Source organism: Pseudopipra pipra, chromosome 3 (genome assembly GCF_036250125.1).
Source record: "Pseudopipra pipra isolate bDixPip1 chromosome 3, bDixPip1.hap1, whole genome shotgun sequence".
Classification (NCBI taxonomy): domain Eukaryota; kingdom Metazoa; phylum Chordata; class Aves; order Passeriformes; family Pipridae; genus Pseudopipra; species Pseudopipra pipra.
This window is the reverse complement of record NC_087551.1, coordinates 61,757,638-61,772,123: the sequence shown is the minus strand read 5'-3', so window position 1 is coordinate 61,772,123 and position 14,486 is coordinate 61,757,638. Positions and strand designations below refer to the sequence as shown.

Sequence of the window (14,486 nt, the reverse complement as noted above, 5' to 3'; positions counted from 1 at the left end):
GTTCCTTCTTTAACAAGCACCACCTAAGCAACTGCCTCTTCACAGCCTACATGCTTGGAAATGAGGTTTGTGTAACCCTCAGTAGAACAGATTTGCCTTTTCAAAGTATTTCTATGTAGAAAGGCGGTACAGGGAACAAGGGGTGGGGGAAGAGTGGTAGGGAAGAAGGAAGAAAAAAAAAAAGAGCTGAAACGAGCCTTACTAACTAGCTTGGTAACAACAATTTAAACAAGTATCTGCAGAAGTAATGATACAAATGCCCAAATTAAATATTTTACTGTTTTCTAAATATAATTGTTTCATTAGCTCACCACAACCTAAGAAAAAAGTTTGAATTTTCTCAGTTGACTCAAAATCTGTTCTATAAAATAATAGTTTTATTACTACTGCAGCTGTAGCCACCATTAACAAACATCAATGACTGCTGCATCAGCACAGACCTGCCACAAATGCACAAGGGAACATAAATTACATGCTGAGCAGCAAAAGGGTTGGAGCTCAGAAATCAATATTGAAGCAGATAGGAAAATTTTGGGCACTGTATGTGAAAAACGTGGAGGAAAGCATCACTTCCCTTTGGGTTTTTTTGCTATTATGCGGCTTACTGAATTTCACCTCATCCTAAAGGTTTTCTGTTTGTTTGTATACGCATTGCATTGCATTGCTTCTTCTGTTGTTGGGATTGTCACTGCTCAGGTTATTGATTTGTAGGTAATTCAGATATTAGTTTTCAGTTGTATAATAGGTCCTGTACTAAAAGTGGGATTAGGAATGCCCTTACTCTACAGTGAATTCAAAGTATCTCACAGCTTCACTTCCACTAAGAGGCTTCACCTCTGATGTGACAAAAGTCAGAAATTAACACGAGGAAGGAGAATTCGTCTCTCAGATCGCGAGGTACCCACACACAAAGGGTTACCACAGCACCTTGCTCACAGAAAGACATGGCATTTCCTTCTGAAGCTTGCTGCTTCAGAAATAATAATCTGCATTAGCAACCACTGTACATTACTCATTTTATTACAGAGCTTTTTTCCATCTTGTCTGAACATCACTTTTTTTATACACCATGGTGGGTTTCTTTTCACTCTCTTCCCCAAATAGTTCCCGGGTGCTGTTTTTATTTACCCTCTTCCAAACAGTAAAGCTATTTTACTTTTTTCCTCTACTTCTAACCTGGTTTCTTCTATATCTCCTACATGACAAGCTGTAGTTATATTATTGCTTGAATCTGGCATGCATTGGACTGTTAAAAATTGCACACAGGTGAGTGGGAGTGGAAAGAAGAGCAATAAGGTTTCCAGTCAGGGCAACTTACAGAAATGTCAAAGCTAAAGAATAGGAGCATATGTGGATAGGGACAGGGAAGGACACCTACACTTGCATCAAACTGAAGCTGCCATGTAAACATAAAGTAAGTTCATATACACTAGTTATCTGATTTTTATATTTTCTATCAAAGGGTTTAGCCAAAGGTTGCCAAACAGAGGGTTCAAAATCACCAGATGCGCTGACCCTATGCCTTGCTCTGTGGGTGAGTCGTGCCCATGCTCTGAGCCAAATGAAGCCATGTGAGAAGCAGCAGTACTTTAACTGGGGTATGACGCTCCACCACACTCCAAAATAGCCCAGAAAACTTGAAGGCAAGGCAAACTACTGTTACCTTCAGAAGAAAAAAATAAATATATATCTATACACACACACAAGCAGGCTGAGAGGGAAAATGATGGTTGGACAACGGCAGAACAGGCAGATACACTCAAAAGCAGGGCTGGCTTGCTCTTCTCCATGCAGGCAAGCAGGAACCAAACAGGCACTACTCCTCGCTGTGCTTTGGACTTCCAGCCTTGCACATTCTGAATGCCTCTAAATGCCTCAAATAATCTGGAACACCTCCCAGGCTACCAAGGTGCTATTCAAACCTTGTGTTCCCTTCAATTCTGAAAGGCCAGCACAGAATCATTTTGCTTTTTGTTCACCCTTCACAATGCTACCAAAACAGCAGTTCCCGGTAATGCCTCTTACTGACATTCACAATTGCTGAAGCAGCAGCTGATTTCATATGAGCAATGAAACACTTCCACTTACAGGCCAGGCTCCTGAAAAAGAGTGGCAAGCATTGACCAGGACTGGTCATTTCTTCCTGCTGGCAGTGCTGACCAATACCATTTGAACATCTTGAGATACAAATATCAGAAGCTAGAAAGCTGCACCACTCAACAGAAGGCTGTGTCACAAGCAAGAATACTATTATGAATGCTCTCATGGTACCAGGATGGCAAAGGTGAATTTGTCCAAGTTTAACCTACTACTTTGAAACTCTATCTATAGCAAACAGACTTCTCACCTTGCTTTAATTTAGTAGTCCAGATTCAGAATAATATACTAATTTACTTCAAATATTGAACCAGGAAAAAAATAGAAGAAACAAAGAAAAAGAACAAACAGTTTCTCAGAAGGCAGCATTTTATACAGCTTCTATTGGATGGAAGAGTAGAAGCTGAACAAAATATTATTACAACTTAGAAGAGGAAAAGAAAAAATCAAACCAACCAAATATCACTCTAGATAAGCAGGTAAAACAGCTGGCCTTGAAGGTGAAGTAATTTTGTGCAAATCAGCAAGAAATCTTTTTTCAAATGTTCCATCTTTTATCACCCAAATGAAAAAGAATAAATCCATCTGTGCCAATGCACGAAAAACCAGCATACATGTTACTCATACGTGAAAGTCACTTCTATTACTACAAAAACTTTACTTTTACTAACCCCATGCCTAAATTTCTTGATCAAGAAATGGTTTATCTAAATGTACAAAAGCACTAATACACTGTGTAGTAGCTATAAAGCCTTCCCTGCACCCCTCCTCTCTTCACTTTATACCAAGTGAAGTATACTTGAGAACAACAGGGAATCTGGAATTAGTCAATAGATTGATAGTGCACTATATTGAATGAGCCAAATAGCATCAGGATGTTTACACGTGTTCTTTGGGTAGACATTAATTGCACTGGACTAACAAGGTAGGTGTCCTTTTGTTAAAGATGCTACTAGCAAATAATACAGACAAAAAACCAACCACAAGGCTTACTGATCAAGAAAAACAGTAAAATATGTTTTTCTGATTAAGGAAGTAGTTCAAATAAATTCAACTCTACAGTACATTGACAAGTTAAACAGGAAATAAATATCAGTCAACTTTTTGGGCAAAGGAGTATATGAAGACTCAGATGTCTAAGGAAAAAAAAATATCTCAGTCACCTTAAATAAAACATAAATAAATATAAAAGAAGAAGAGATAACCAGAATTTTTTACCAGCCCCAGACACAGACTCTAGCTTTTGCAATTAATTTCATAATGTAACGACCCAGATAAACTTTCAATGATCAAATTCTAAAACCACTACCTTCCTGAATTGTATTTGCCAATCTATGGATTAGTCAACAAATTTTCTTGCACACAGTCTCTGATCTTTACCAACATGCAAGTCATAGAGCAGCAAAATCTTCAAAATACAGTTCCAACTGCTCCGTGGACTGGTAACCTCTGTTTGCCTGTCTATTAAAATAAAGAGACCCAGAAAGCATTCTGTTTAAACTTCACTCTTCTGTAGCGCAAAACAGCAAACTGATGCATCATGTGTGGAACAGCATCACAGTGGAAGAGCTCAGTAACCTGGGACATGGTGAGGGTTCTCCTCCTGATGAGCTCCCAATCTTTTCCATGCCTCAAGAAACACACTATTTTCACCAGACACTGGTTCCCAGTTAGCTTTTGTCTGACTGTACCCATACACATCCACATAATTCATATTTATTCATGAGTTGGTGGATTCATTTTTACAGGAAAAAAAATTCAAGTTTAAGTGAAGTAAAAGGCGAAAAGTCTCATCTATATAACCTTTACATTACAGCTTTCCTTTCTGAGTTACATTCATATGAAATCTATATTAAAACACAAAATTCGTGACCTTCTGGCTCCCCTTTCTCATTTATACATTTTATAAACACTTACACTGGTCTGTGCTGAAATTCATTTTGGGTCATGTGGGTGACACAGAAGTTATTTCCTTTCTGTACAAGGCAGAATTTAAATAGAGCACAACTGACCTTTTAGATCACAATAAATACTCAAAACTATTTGTACAGGAACATTAAAGTTCCATGTAAATCTGAGGGTGTAATTTTCATATTTCTTTTAGGCACCCCAGAGGTTTACACAACCCCTATACCCACCTATGCAACCAGCTCCCAAGGTCTTCATCATCTATACGAGCATAAATCTTTTTACAGCTGTACAATGAACTAACTGTGCTAATGAACTGACCCATGCTGCATACTCCTTTTTTTCCCTGGGTTATTATTTTCAATCCACATGCACAACAGAGCAACTGGGAGAAGGAAGAAACATGAAAATGCCTCTGGGAATGACAGGATGTGGTAATGAGCAGTCAGACATTCTACCCAAAGACCATAAAAAAGAAATTACCATGAAGTGTGGCCTAAGGTTACTTGTCAACATACTTCCTCCGATCTCCAGTACCTTTCACTGTATACATTCTCGATTCTGAAATAACTGTGCAGTCTTCTACCAGGGACCCCTAGACATCAGCCTAAACCAGAATATATGATGTTTTACTTTTCAGGACTGTTTTGTTTCTTTTCCTTTTTCTCAGAGTAGTGAATTTAGTCTTATTCTTTAATAGGGCAGCATGTAAGGTCATGTGTAATTTCTGCAAAATAGAAAATTATTTCTGCAATACTCTTCACTGTAAATAAAGTTTGCATTTGCAAAACACCATAATACTAAGGAATATCTTTCAAGACTTAATCTGTTCCCCTTTAGTCATGCTAGATGACAAGTGCACCTAAGAACTTTCCCCGCTCCTAGAAATTTAGTTTCCTCAGATTTCTAGAAAACCATTTTAAAAAAAAATAGCACACATCCAGTTCAGGTACATTATCCGAGAGATCGGAAACAAGATGTCCATCTCAGCATGTCAGTACTGTCCACTGTAATTTAGACATTCTTCAAAATGCATTGGTAACCAGGAGGGTAATAGTCCTTACATTAAAAAAGTCCTTCATTAAGTGGTTCTTCATCATACAGCCTATTACAGGCTCTCATGCCCTGACCTTGCATAGCCTCAGAATAATGTTGCTTTTAACAGGCAAACCAAACTGAGTAAATAAACCATCTTCTCTATCTAAGGGTAAAACCATCAGTAAACATATTAATAATATGGACAAAATCCCCCTTTGCACATCCCCAGTGGTATAAGAAAGCACTATTATTTCCTTTGTCTTCTGCAAAATTAAGTTATCCGTGCACCATGAATAATCCCCTAAAATAACTTAAAAATATCCATAAACAAAATTGGATTTCATCTTAATAACATTCTCTAATTTCTATCTTGTATAGTATAATGTATAAAAATCATACGCATGAAAACATAATACATGCTTTAAAGGGTTAGCTTCAATATCTGGAAAATGTTTTATTTTAGAGGTACAAAGACCACCAGTTAAATGCTTGGACTTCATTTTTGTCATCATGTCTATAAAAATGTAACATTTGGTTACCAACCTTGCCTCACACAAAATGCAAATCCACAGTTGTGGAACCACTTCCACATAGGGAACAACTCAATCATCTTGGACCATTCGAGCTTGAACGATGCCCGCAGAAGGGTGCGTTTTTTATTTAAAAGGTATTTAAACAAATCTGAATGGGTTGGAGAAGACAGTTAGTACTCAGTTTTGCTCACTTCCTTCCAAGAAGCCAACATGCATCAAACAGAAGTCATGTGCAAGTTCAAAACAAGTAAGAAGAGCTGCATCTCCCCATGTTTCATAACAAAACCTGGCACTCTGTTTTATGACACAGCAGATACGAGAAGGCTTCAAGGAAACCACACACAGTAAGACAAAACTGACAGGACATTGAGAATATCACTTATAAAGCCTGTTTCTAGTTGAGAACATTCCTAAATGCCAAACAGTTGGGAAGTAGGAGAGCAGTCAGGGCATGATCAGTACTCACTTGTCCTACCTTTGCACTCTCCCTAGGCAACTGCTAATGACTATACTCAAAAGCAGCAGACCTTTAGCTTGATCTAGCATGGTCACTTTTATATGCTCTTAGAAAGCTAATGTTGGAAATCAGGTGGTTTCCAAGGTCTTAGTAAGTAATCCAAAGGTTTTATAGTGTAAGCTGCAGTTCAGACAATTTACAAGTTGGTATTAAAGCTGTACACAAGCACCTGCTCTGAGTGTTCATTTTATTTTGAAATTAATCACTATGTACTACATTTATTTTTCCTGTAACAGAAGATAAGTGGCTTTTGCCTCAGCTCACAACTTGAGAAATACCATGTAGGTCAGTCTAAAAAAAAATCTGAAGTTGCATTAATTACTCAGAGGTAATTACACTTGCTTTTCCAATAGCATTTACTATTGCTACACCTGCAAAATGTTTTCCATTAGGACAAGTTTTCATATTTTCATAGCACTCTGAAACACATGCCATTAGGTCTGAAATTTCCAATGATTTATCATCCCTCTCCAAAGCACAACATTGATTTAAACCACTATCCCTCCTTGAATCAAAAGTAAAACATTAGCACTTGTCAATTTAGCACTTGCTAAAACATTAACAATTTTCATTTTTTTCCCTTTTCCTATTTTCTTTTATATGTCCTTTTCTCTGTTTTTATTCTGGGGTCTTTTGTTGTTTGGATTTGGGGTTTTTTAATAAGACTTTCTGAATGTACTGAAGACTGAAAATTGACATTTGAAAATTGAGTATAATCCTTTATAACTACAATGCTTCTGTGTGAATCTGGTAAAGTTAGAGCCCTGAAAGCAGCATACTCACTGTACTGGTATTATCTTTCTATCACAGTGGCAAAACAGTGCTCCTCTCGAGACTAATCTATACAAGAAGCCCTCATCACATTGTATTCCAAAGAGATGTAAAAGACAAAGGCTCCAAACACTACAAAGGGTGTCCATGGAGAGAACACCAGCACATACATTAAGGAGCTTTGTGCCTAGCTGAAGTATTATAGAGCCTGAAAGGAAGAGGTGCAAAGAAAACAGTCCCTACCCATGGACTTCAGTTTCTTTGCTGCTTAGTTTTTCTGGGTACCCCTTTCTTTCTCTGCTCTCATTCAGTGACTGAAAAAGTGGTCCCTAGAAGATTCCTGGCTTCTACAGGTTATAAAACACAGCATTTTTCAAAGTGAAAAAGCAGTAGTTTAATTTTACCTATACCTATAATACTATACCTATAATTTCACCTATACCTTCATTCCACATCTTATTCTACTTGGATAACTTCTTCATGAGCAGTAGAAGCCTTTTGAACCTACAGTTTCAACAGTAATCAGGAAGCGTCAGCAATGTTAAAACACTGCACAGCAGATGACTGCACACACTTATTTCCCTTCTGCTTTTGCCTGAACCTCTTGCTGTTCCACTTCCTGCAGACCCACTGAAGGAATTCAGCACTCATTTTAGAACCATGTTACCTTTTTAGACTTAATTTAAAGCCATGCTATTTCAAACACAAATGAACTTAAATATTTAGATATGGCATAGATCTTCAGAATCTGGGAACTGTGAACTTCTTAAAGGCAGCTTGCCAGATGAGACTGCTCAGTTTTAGTCTGGATCTCAGATACTGAAAACCAAACTTATCAACAGTGGTACAAGAAATCTAGCATTCTAACCAGAGGAAAAAAAAAAATAATCATCAGAGCTTCTTCTGTATCTGTTTTGGACTATCTCTGAAACATTCCATTATTCTGCTAGATTTTATTGAGTACCCACAATTTCACATATAGATGTGAGAAAAGAACTTCCTCTGAAAGAGTTCACATGTTACACTCTGAGAAAAAGAATCTGTAGCAGAACTGAACAGAAACCACATGCCAGAGAGCACTGTGTCATTTAACTCTGAAAACTGCCTAAGGATGACAGGTATGTTATTTGGGATAAGCAAGAAGAAACTATCTTGTCATTTAGATTCATTCAAATTACAATTCCTCAAATTGCTCTTCTTCCTATACAAGGTGCGTCTAAGGACTGAGAATACCAAATTTATTTTTTTTTTTTACAAAATGGTGCTTCCATCACAATTAAGATACCTCCAACCTTTAGAAAAACCATGTAGGCTCTGAAAAATGCAACCTGAAAAGTAACTAATTTCAGCCTTCCCAGTGGAGATACTGTTTTGATTTTTTTAATATAAGACCATCACAAATGCTGAGGCTTCAGGCTTTAAATTTATTTTTGCTTATGCAAACCTGAAGCACCAAGAAGACCATTAAATAAGTGCGGATCTTGTTCAGTGAACATATTTTGCAAGATATTGGGCATGGTAACAGCTGCTGTCACTGGAGTATCAGTGACTCCAAAGCAGGGAGAACCCACCTAGTCAGCAGCTAAGAAGTAAAATTTCACAGAACAACCACCATTAATAATACACAACAATACATAAAAAACAGGGGAAGGAATGGTGCAGAGGTGAGGTTACTTCTGTGTGGCAACATTTCCCACTCCTTCTCCACACGTACCTCACTTCACAAAACCTTTTAGATACAAATAAAATAGCCATGACCTTTTTTCCTCCTCTGCATGATTAATTACTTAATGTATTATTAATTGGAAAATGTAGCTGAATTTCAAATGCTTTCATTCTCTCAGCATATCATGCTGTCTGGGAAGCGCCGATTAAGCTGTTCATCAAAGGTGAGCAGGCAAGGTCATGTAGACTGCACCTCTTCAGTTATTCATTACCTGTCCTAAATAGTAATTAACAACAGCAATATTTCCATAAATCAAAGCTTTTCTGATTACCTTCAGATGATAAGGGTTGGGGGAAGGGAAGAAAGGAATAGTGTATTCCTTTTTCCTGCATTTATTCTAATGCTTACCTGAATAATTGAATTGATATCTTAGCTGTCATATAAAAAGCAGAGTTTGACTGTGCATCAATGGGAATTCCACACAGAACAAAAAGAGATGGTTATGGTTTCTTTTTTCCCTTCCCCATGTCCCCCAAACTTTAAAGGGGGACTTGATCTAAGAAGGCTTCTCAATTACAAAGACTGTTATATTTATTATCTTTGTTTCTTTTTATTACCTCCATTATCAAGGTTCAAGTGGATATCACAGAGAATGGCCTCAAGGCCATATTCAGTGAGGCTCTGAGCACTTAAGTGCACTTAAGTACTTTCTTAAGTAACTTATCCCTTCAGTATCTGTGGGGTTTCTCACCTTGAGGCATCTCAGGTGGTAAATAGTGAGGCTCTTGAGCACTGACATGTACCCAGTCGAAATCATCGTACAAGTCTTGGTGGTAGTCACAGGGCCCAGGACCATCATCGAACGTGCATCCCCCTAGGGAAGAAACTTGTTATTAGTTTACTTAAAAGCAGAGATCTTCCAAGAGTCAACCAGAGGTGTTCCTCCAAGATCCACCACAACTACAGTGTCCACTCAGACTGTGCCACAGTTCACAGGCTTGCCTGTGCAAAGCTAAAAACTGCAAGCAGCTGATCCATCAGTGTTCTTCTCTCTTTTGTAAAAACATCACTATCTCGTGTAACCAATTTCCCTCAAGAGCACCTTTTGTCAGGGCAGATCACAGCCTGAAGTCACCAATCCAACTGAAATCTACCCTAATGCCTGTGTGACAAAAAGCAACACATTATATAAACCACAGGGGAAACTGAAAATAATGGACCAGGCTCAAAAATGATAGATGAAAATCAAAAATTCTGAAGCATTGAAAGTATAAGCAGTCCAAACACCAGCAACAAGGATAAATATTGTCCCCAAAACAGTCAGACAAAATAATTAAAATTTACTTAGAAGTGTAATAATTTGTGCAGAATGGAGATCTTGCTTTACTAAATCAGTCTAGCATAACAGAACAAAGCATTTTTTCAGGGTCACACAAACAATGGATATGAAAACCTTACAACAAAAGCCGAGAAGTGACAGGAAGAAAGAAGAATGGGAGGAATGTAAACGACGGGAGGAAAAAAATCCAGAATTCCCATGTAACACAGTAATGTCTGCTCTGTCTGATTCAGTAAGTTTTTTATTGCATTCTTAACTCAAGGCCATTAAGTAGGTTGGGGAAAAGAGAGACGAAAGTACGATGATCACAGAAACAGATCCACGTTTGAGAAGGAAGAAACAAAGGAATCAAAAGAGCCTGGTCAAAGAAAGAGCAGAGCATAAAGGCGAGAAAATACAGATATCATGCATACAATTCTGCAGCAGCTGTTATCTCTATATGCATGGCACAAAGCCCTCGAGTTTTCTCCTCCTGCTCAAAACCAAAAGGCAATAGCAGGAGAGAGTGAAAGAGAAAACACAGTGCATTCATCATTATTTAGGCAGCATTTTTTAATCCAGAAAGCAGTTATATAATAACTCAAGAATTAGATTATAGAGAATTCTTGGAAATCATGCGGGATATTTCTTGCATCTTCTCCCTGTCCTCAGTAGTTTGAGCATATAAACCCAATTAACAACTCTAGCCACAACAACAGTTGATTTTGTTAAGACACTTCTAGAATAATAGGGGCATTTGCATCGACTTTGTTGTCTAACTTTTTTAATACAAAATATGGGACAAGTACGGCGAGATCCAAGAACAAACAAAACCCCCTTATTACAATAAATTCTAATGTCGCCATAAGATGAGTCACCACCATGGCACCAGTCGCCAACCCCCTCCCATGCTTGCCAGGCTCTCACCAGCTCACACTACAGTCTGGAGGCAAATAGACTGGAGGTGGGAAAGGGGAGATTGAGGGTCATCAGGAACTACAGTCTGTGCTCATTTCTGCCCTCTGTACAAGACAATACACGGTCTGGAACTCAGAAAGGCCAGAGAAAAAGGAAAGGAGGAATGGGCATGCACATCACCAAATTGAGAATAAAAATAATTTTAACCTATGCAAAGCAGAATATTCAAATATCTCGTAACAGGAAGAGAGTTTGTACAAACAGTGTTCGTATTTAGGGAAGGGGAAATTTCCTAAATTTCATAAGCAAATCTATACTGTGTCCCACACCGAGATTGTTTCATCTTCAGTTAGGGACAACTCAAATAGTTCACAGAAATCTGCAAAAGTTTTTGTTATTTTGAGTGAATGACACAACCAAGTTTTAGCTAATCCCTGCATCACCAAAAACCATTGCCAGATACATTCCCAGGCACTCCCAGAACTACATGTTAACCACTGCTTCAGCTGGCAAGGACAACATCAGGACAGAATGAAAATTCTACACTGTAGCAAAATTCATGCTAAACCTTGTCCTGTAAAACCTTAAAATTTCATTTTCACCTCTATGTTAAAAAACTTGCTCAAACATCACCTTGTGACAACATAAGCATAGCATCAACAGCAACAGCAGAAAAAAACCCAACATTTCATGTTCTGTACTAAGTTGGTTACTACATCACTGTCAAAGACTGCAAGGCACAGGAAGAGAAATATTTGTGCTTCAAAGAAACATTTATACTTTTCAAAGTTTCAACTCCAGTGCCCTCTGTTACCACTGAGAGACTTTTCTAATTAACATATATTATGATAAAGCTCAAAAGGCTTTGAACATAAATCTTGGGTTTTGATTTAGCTTACGATACACTTCTATGATCACTTTACAGCAAAAAATGTACTTTTCCTTCAACATTTAATTGATAAATGAATAGCAGTTTCCCTTAAAGGGAAGTTATCAGTCTGATGTCCCAGCACCAAAATGACATATGGCTTTGAAGCACATGCCTGCAGGGCACCCATTACCCTTTTTAATGGTTTAAGTGCCCTCAGTATATAAATTTAAACTACCAATGAATCTTTTAGACTCATCTGGAAGATGAATGTCCTTAATTGCTTGTCTTTGTACCCACTATTAATTTTAGTTATCAGGGTTCTGATTAGCAATAACAATGTGCCTGTTAATACACAGCAAGCAATTCAAACCTCCGTGTGTGCACATCATGGCTGCATCCACAGAACAAGCAAAGTGTGCATTTATCACAGGCACATGAGCAAAGTTTATCAGTACAGATTATCAACCCACTACAAAATCAACCCTGTAACAACTGCTCAAACCAATGGCTTCCTCTCATGAAGCACACTACCTCCTCTTACCAACATACCAAGATATTCCAAGTCAAGTAAGGTAACAGCCAATGCCGCAGTGATTTATCCAGTATAACACAAGTCAAACCAAGCATTTTAAACCCTCTGCAGACTACTCCTTATGACTTAAACCATGAGCAGATTCAGACATCCCTTTCTCTGTTTTAGCAGTCAATTGCCTGAGTGCTATTCCGGTAACTCCAAGCACTAAGAGACAAATGTAGTGTAACATGCTGTGTGGAAAACACAAGGAGAAGAGATGGTGGGTGAGCGAAACCTGCAGTGATATATTTTGTTCCCAGTCATTTGTTCAAAACCATATACATTTTAAATCAGTCTTGAACCACTCAAACATAAAATCACATGTGACAAAAGTACACTGTAGGTCAGGACTTATTAGCACCTAATTCAGCTACTGGGCCACTCTCCGCAATAATGTAACAGTGCTGCTCAGAGAAGAAAGTGGATCAGCTTGATGAACGTTTACTACCTCCCAGCGAAGTTCAGCAACTGAACTCAAATACCCACTCATATTTGTTGCCCAACGTTTTGACAACAGTCTGCTAATATACTACAAATGACAAGTTAGGCATCTCCTACTAAGCCATTTCTAATATCCCCCAAAATTCTATAAAAAGGTACTTCACTACCAACCACTGTCCCATTACATATCACCACCCCATTCCTTTAGCTACAGTTGATGTGTAACCTGAAATTTATCTTCAATAATACCCTGCTACTTGAATTTATGCATACCTACCAACACACACATCACCCCACAGTGATTTGTGCACCTCTGCTCAATCTCCTGGCTGGAAGCACACACTGCTGACATTCAAATGCTCTTGGAGCTTGCACTCCCTAAATCCACATTTACCTTAGATTTCTAATATCATTTTTCTGAAAAAGGTGGCAGGAGCAGCAATACACCAGACTGGTCTGACCTCAGAACCCTGATGTAAGCCTAAGGACTGGGATGCAAGGGAGCCAGCAGCACCTCCTCCTTTCAAATGACACTGCCATCAGGATATGGCCCAGAAGAGCCAGATGTGGCAGCATCAACCAGAGCCATAACTTTCCAAACCTGCAGTGGTGGCAGCAGCCATCAAGTCACCTCAACAATGGAAGACAAACAAAAAGAAAAATCAGGTAGTCAGTCAGAAACAAATGCCCCATCAAGAGCTGGAATGGTAAGATAGGAAGACAGAAAGAATTTTAAGTGATTATTTTGTCCAACTGCTAATTGTATTTTGGGTCCATCAACTTTGTTCAGTTGCCTAGGAAGTATTTGGGAAACATTTACATTCCACAGAAGCCAAGCAAATCAACAATTCACTGTATCCATTATCTTTTCCCACAAGCTTCACTAGGTTTAACAGCTCTTCACTAGGTTAAATGCTGTTCAGATTAAACAGACCTAGAACTCACACATTCCTCTTCAATGTCCTTCTAAAAGATAAGTGATAAATCATACTAGCCTCAAAAAATTTCCTGCCTACATGTCCATTTTCATTTATAAAAGATAATGAATCTTAAATGTTCATTATAAAAAGAAAGATTAATATCCCACACTGAACTCTCAGAAAATAAATTAAAGCTCTACTAACTAACAAGGTCATCAAGATTAATCTAAATTCAATCTTAAAATTAATCATAAAATCCCCAAAATTAAACTAAATTTAATACAGATCATATAGTCAAGGTTTACACATCATCTATTTGTGGTGGGTTGACCCTGGCTGGACACCATGTGTCCAGCACAAAAGCTGCTCTATCACTCCCCTCCTCAAGGAAGAGAAAAATATTATAAAAGACCTATGGGTCGAGATAAAGACAGGGAAAGATCATACACCAATTACCATCATAGGCAAACCAGACTTGACTTAATTTATTAGCAATCAAATCAGAGTAGGGTAATGAGAAATAATATGAAATCTTAAAAAACCTTTCCCCACCCCTTCCTTTTTTCCTGGCTTAACTTTACTCCTGATTTCCTCTACCTCCTGGCCCTCAGTGGCGCAGGGGGACAGGGAATGGGGGTTGTGATCAGTTCATGACATGTTTTCTCTCCCTTTCCTTTCTCCTCAAGGGCAGGGTTCCTCACACCCTTCCCCTTCTCCAGCATGGGGTCCCTCCCCTGGAAGCCAGTCCTCCACAAACTTCTCCAATATGAGGCCTTCCAACAGGCTGCAGTTTTTCACAAACTGCTCTTATGTAGGTCCCATGCAGGATCACAAGTCCTGCCAGGAGACTGCTCCAGCATGGGCATTCCCCGTGGGGTCACAGCCTCTTTTGGGTATATTCTGTGGGGTCCTCC

General features: G+C 38.5%; 1 protein-coding gene across 21 annotated transcripts in view; it reads right to left on the bottom strand.

Annotated features, from left to right (window-relative positions):
- Nucleotides 1-14,486, bottom strand: part of PTPRK (protein tyrosine phosphatase receptor type K) — a 397,365-nt gene that overhangs the window by 302,173 nt on the left and 80,706 nt on the right. For 20 of the 21 annotated variants that reach the window (XM_064649552.1, XM_064649534.1, XM_064649536.1 and 17 more), the window contains exon 2: nucleotides 9,282-9,404. The exons of the other annotated variant lie outside the window; for it this stretch is intronic. In XM_064649552.1, the coding sequence (XP_064505622.1) occupies nucleotides 9,282-9,404 (123 nt within the window). The remainder of the gene's footprint in view (nucleotides 1-9,281; nucleotides 9,405-14,486) is intronic. 21 annotated transcript variants of the gene reach the window in all.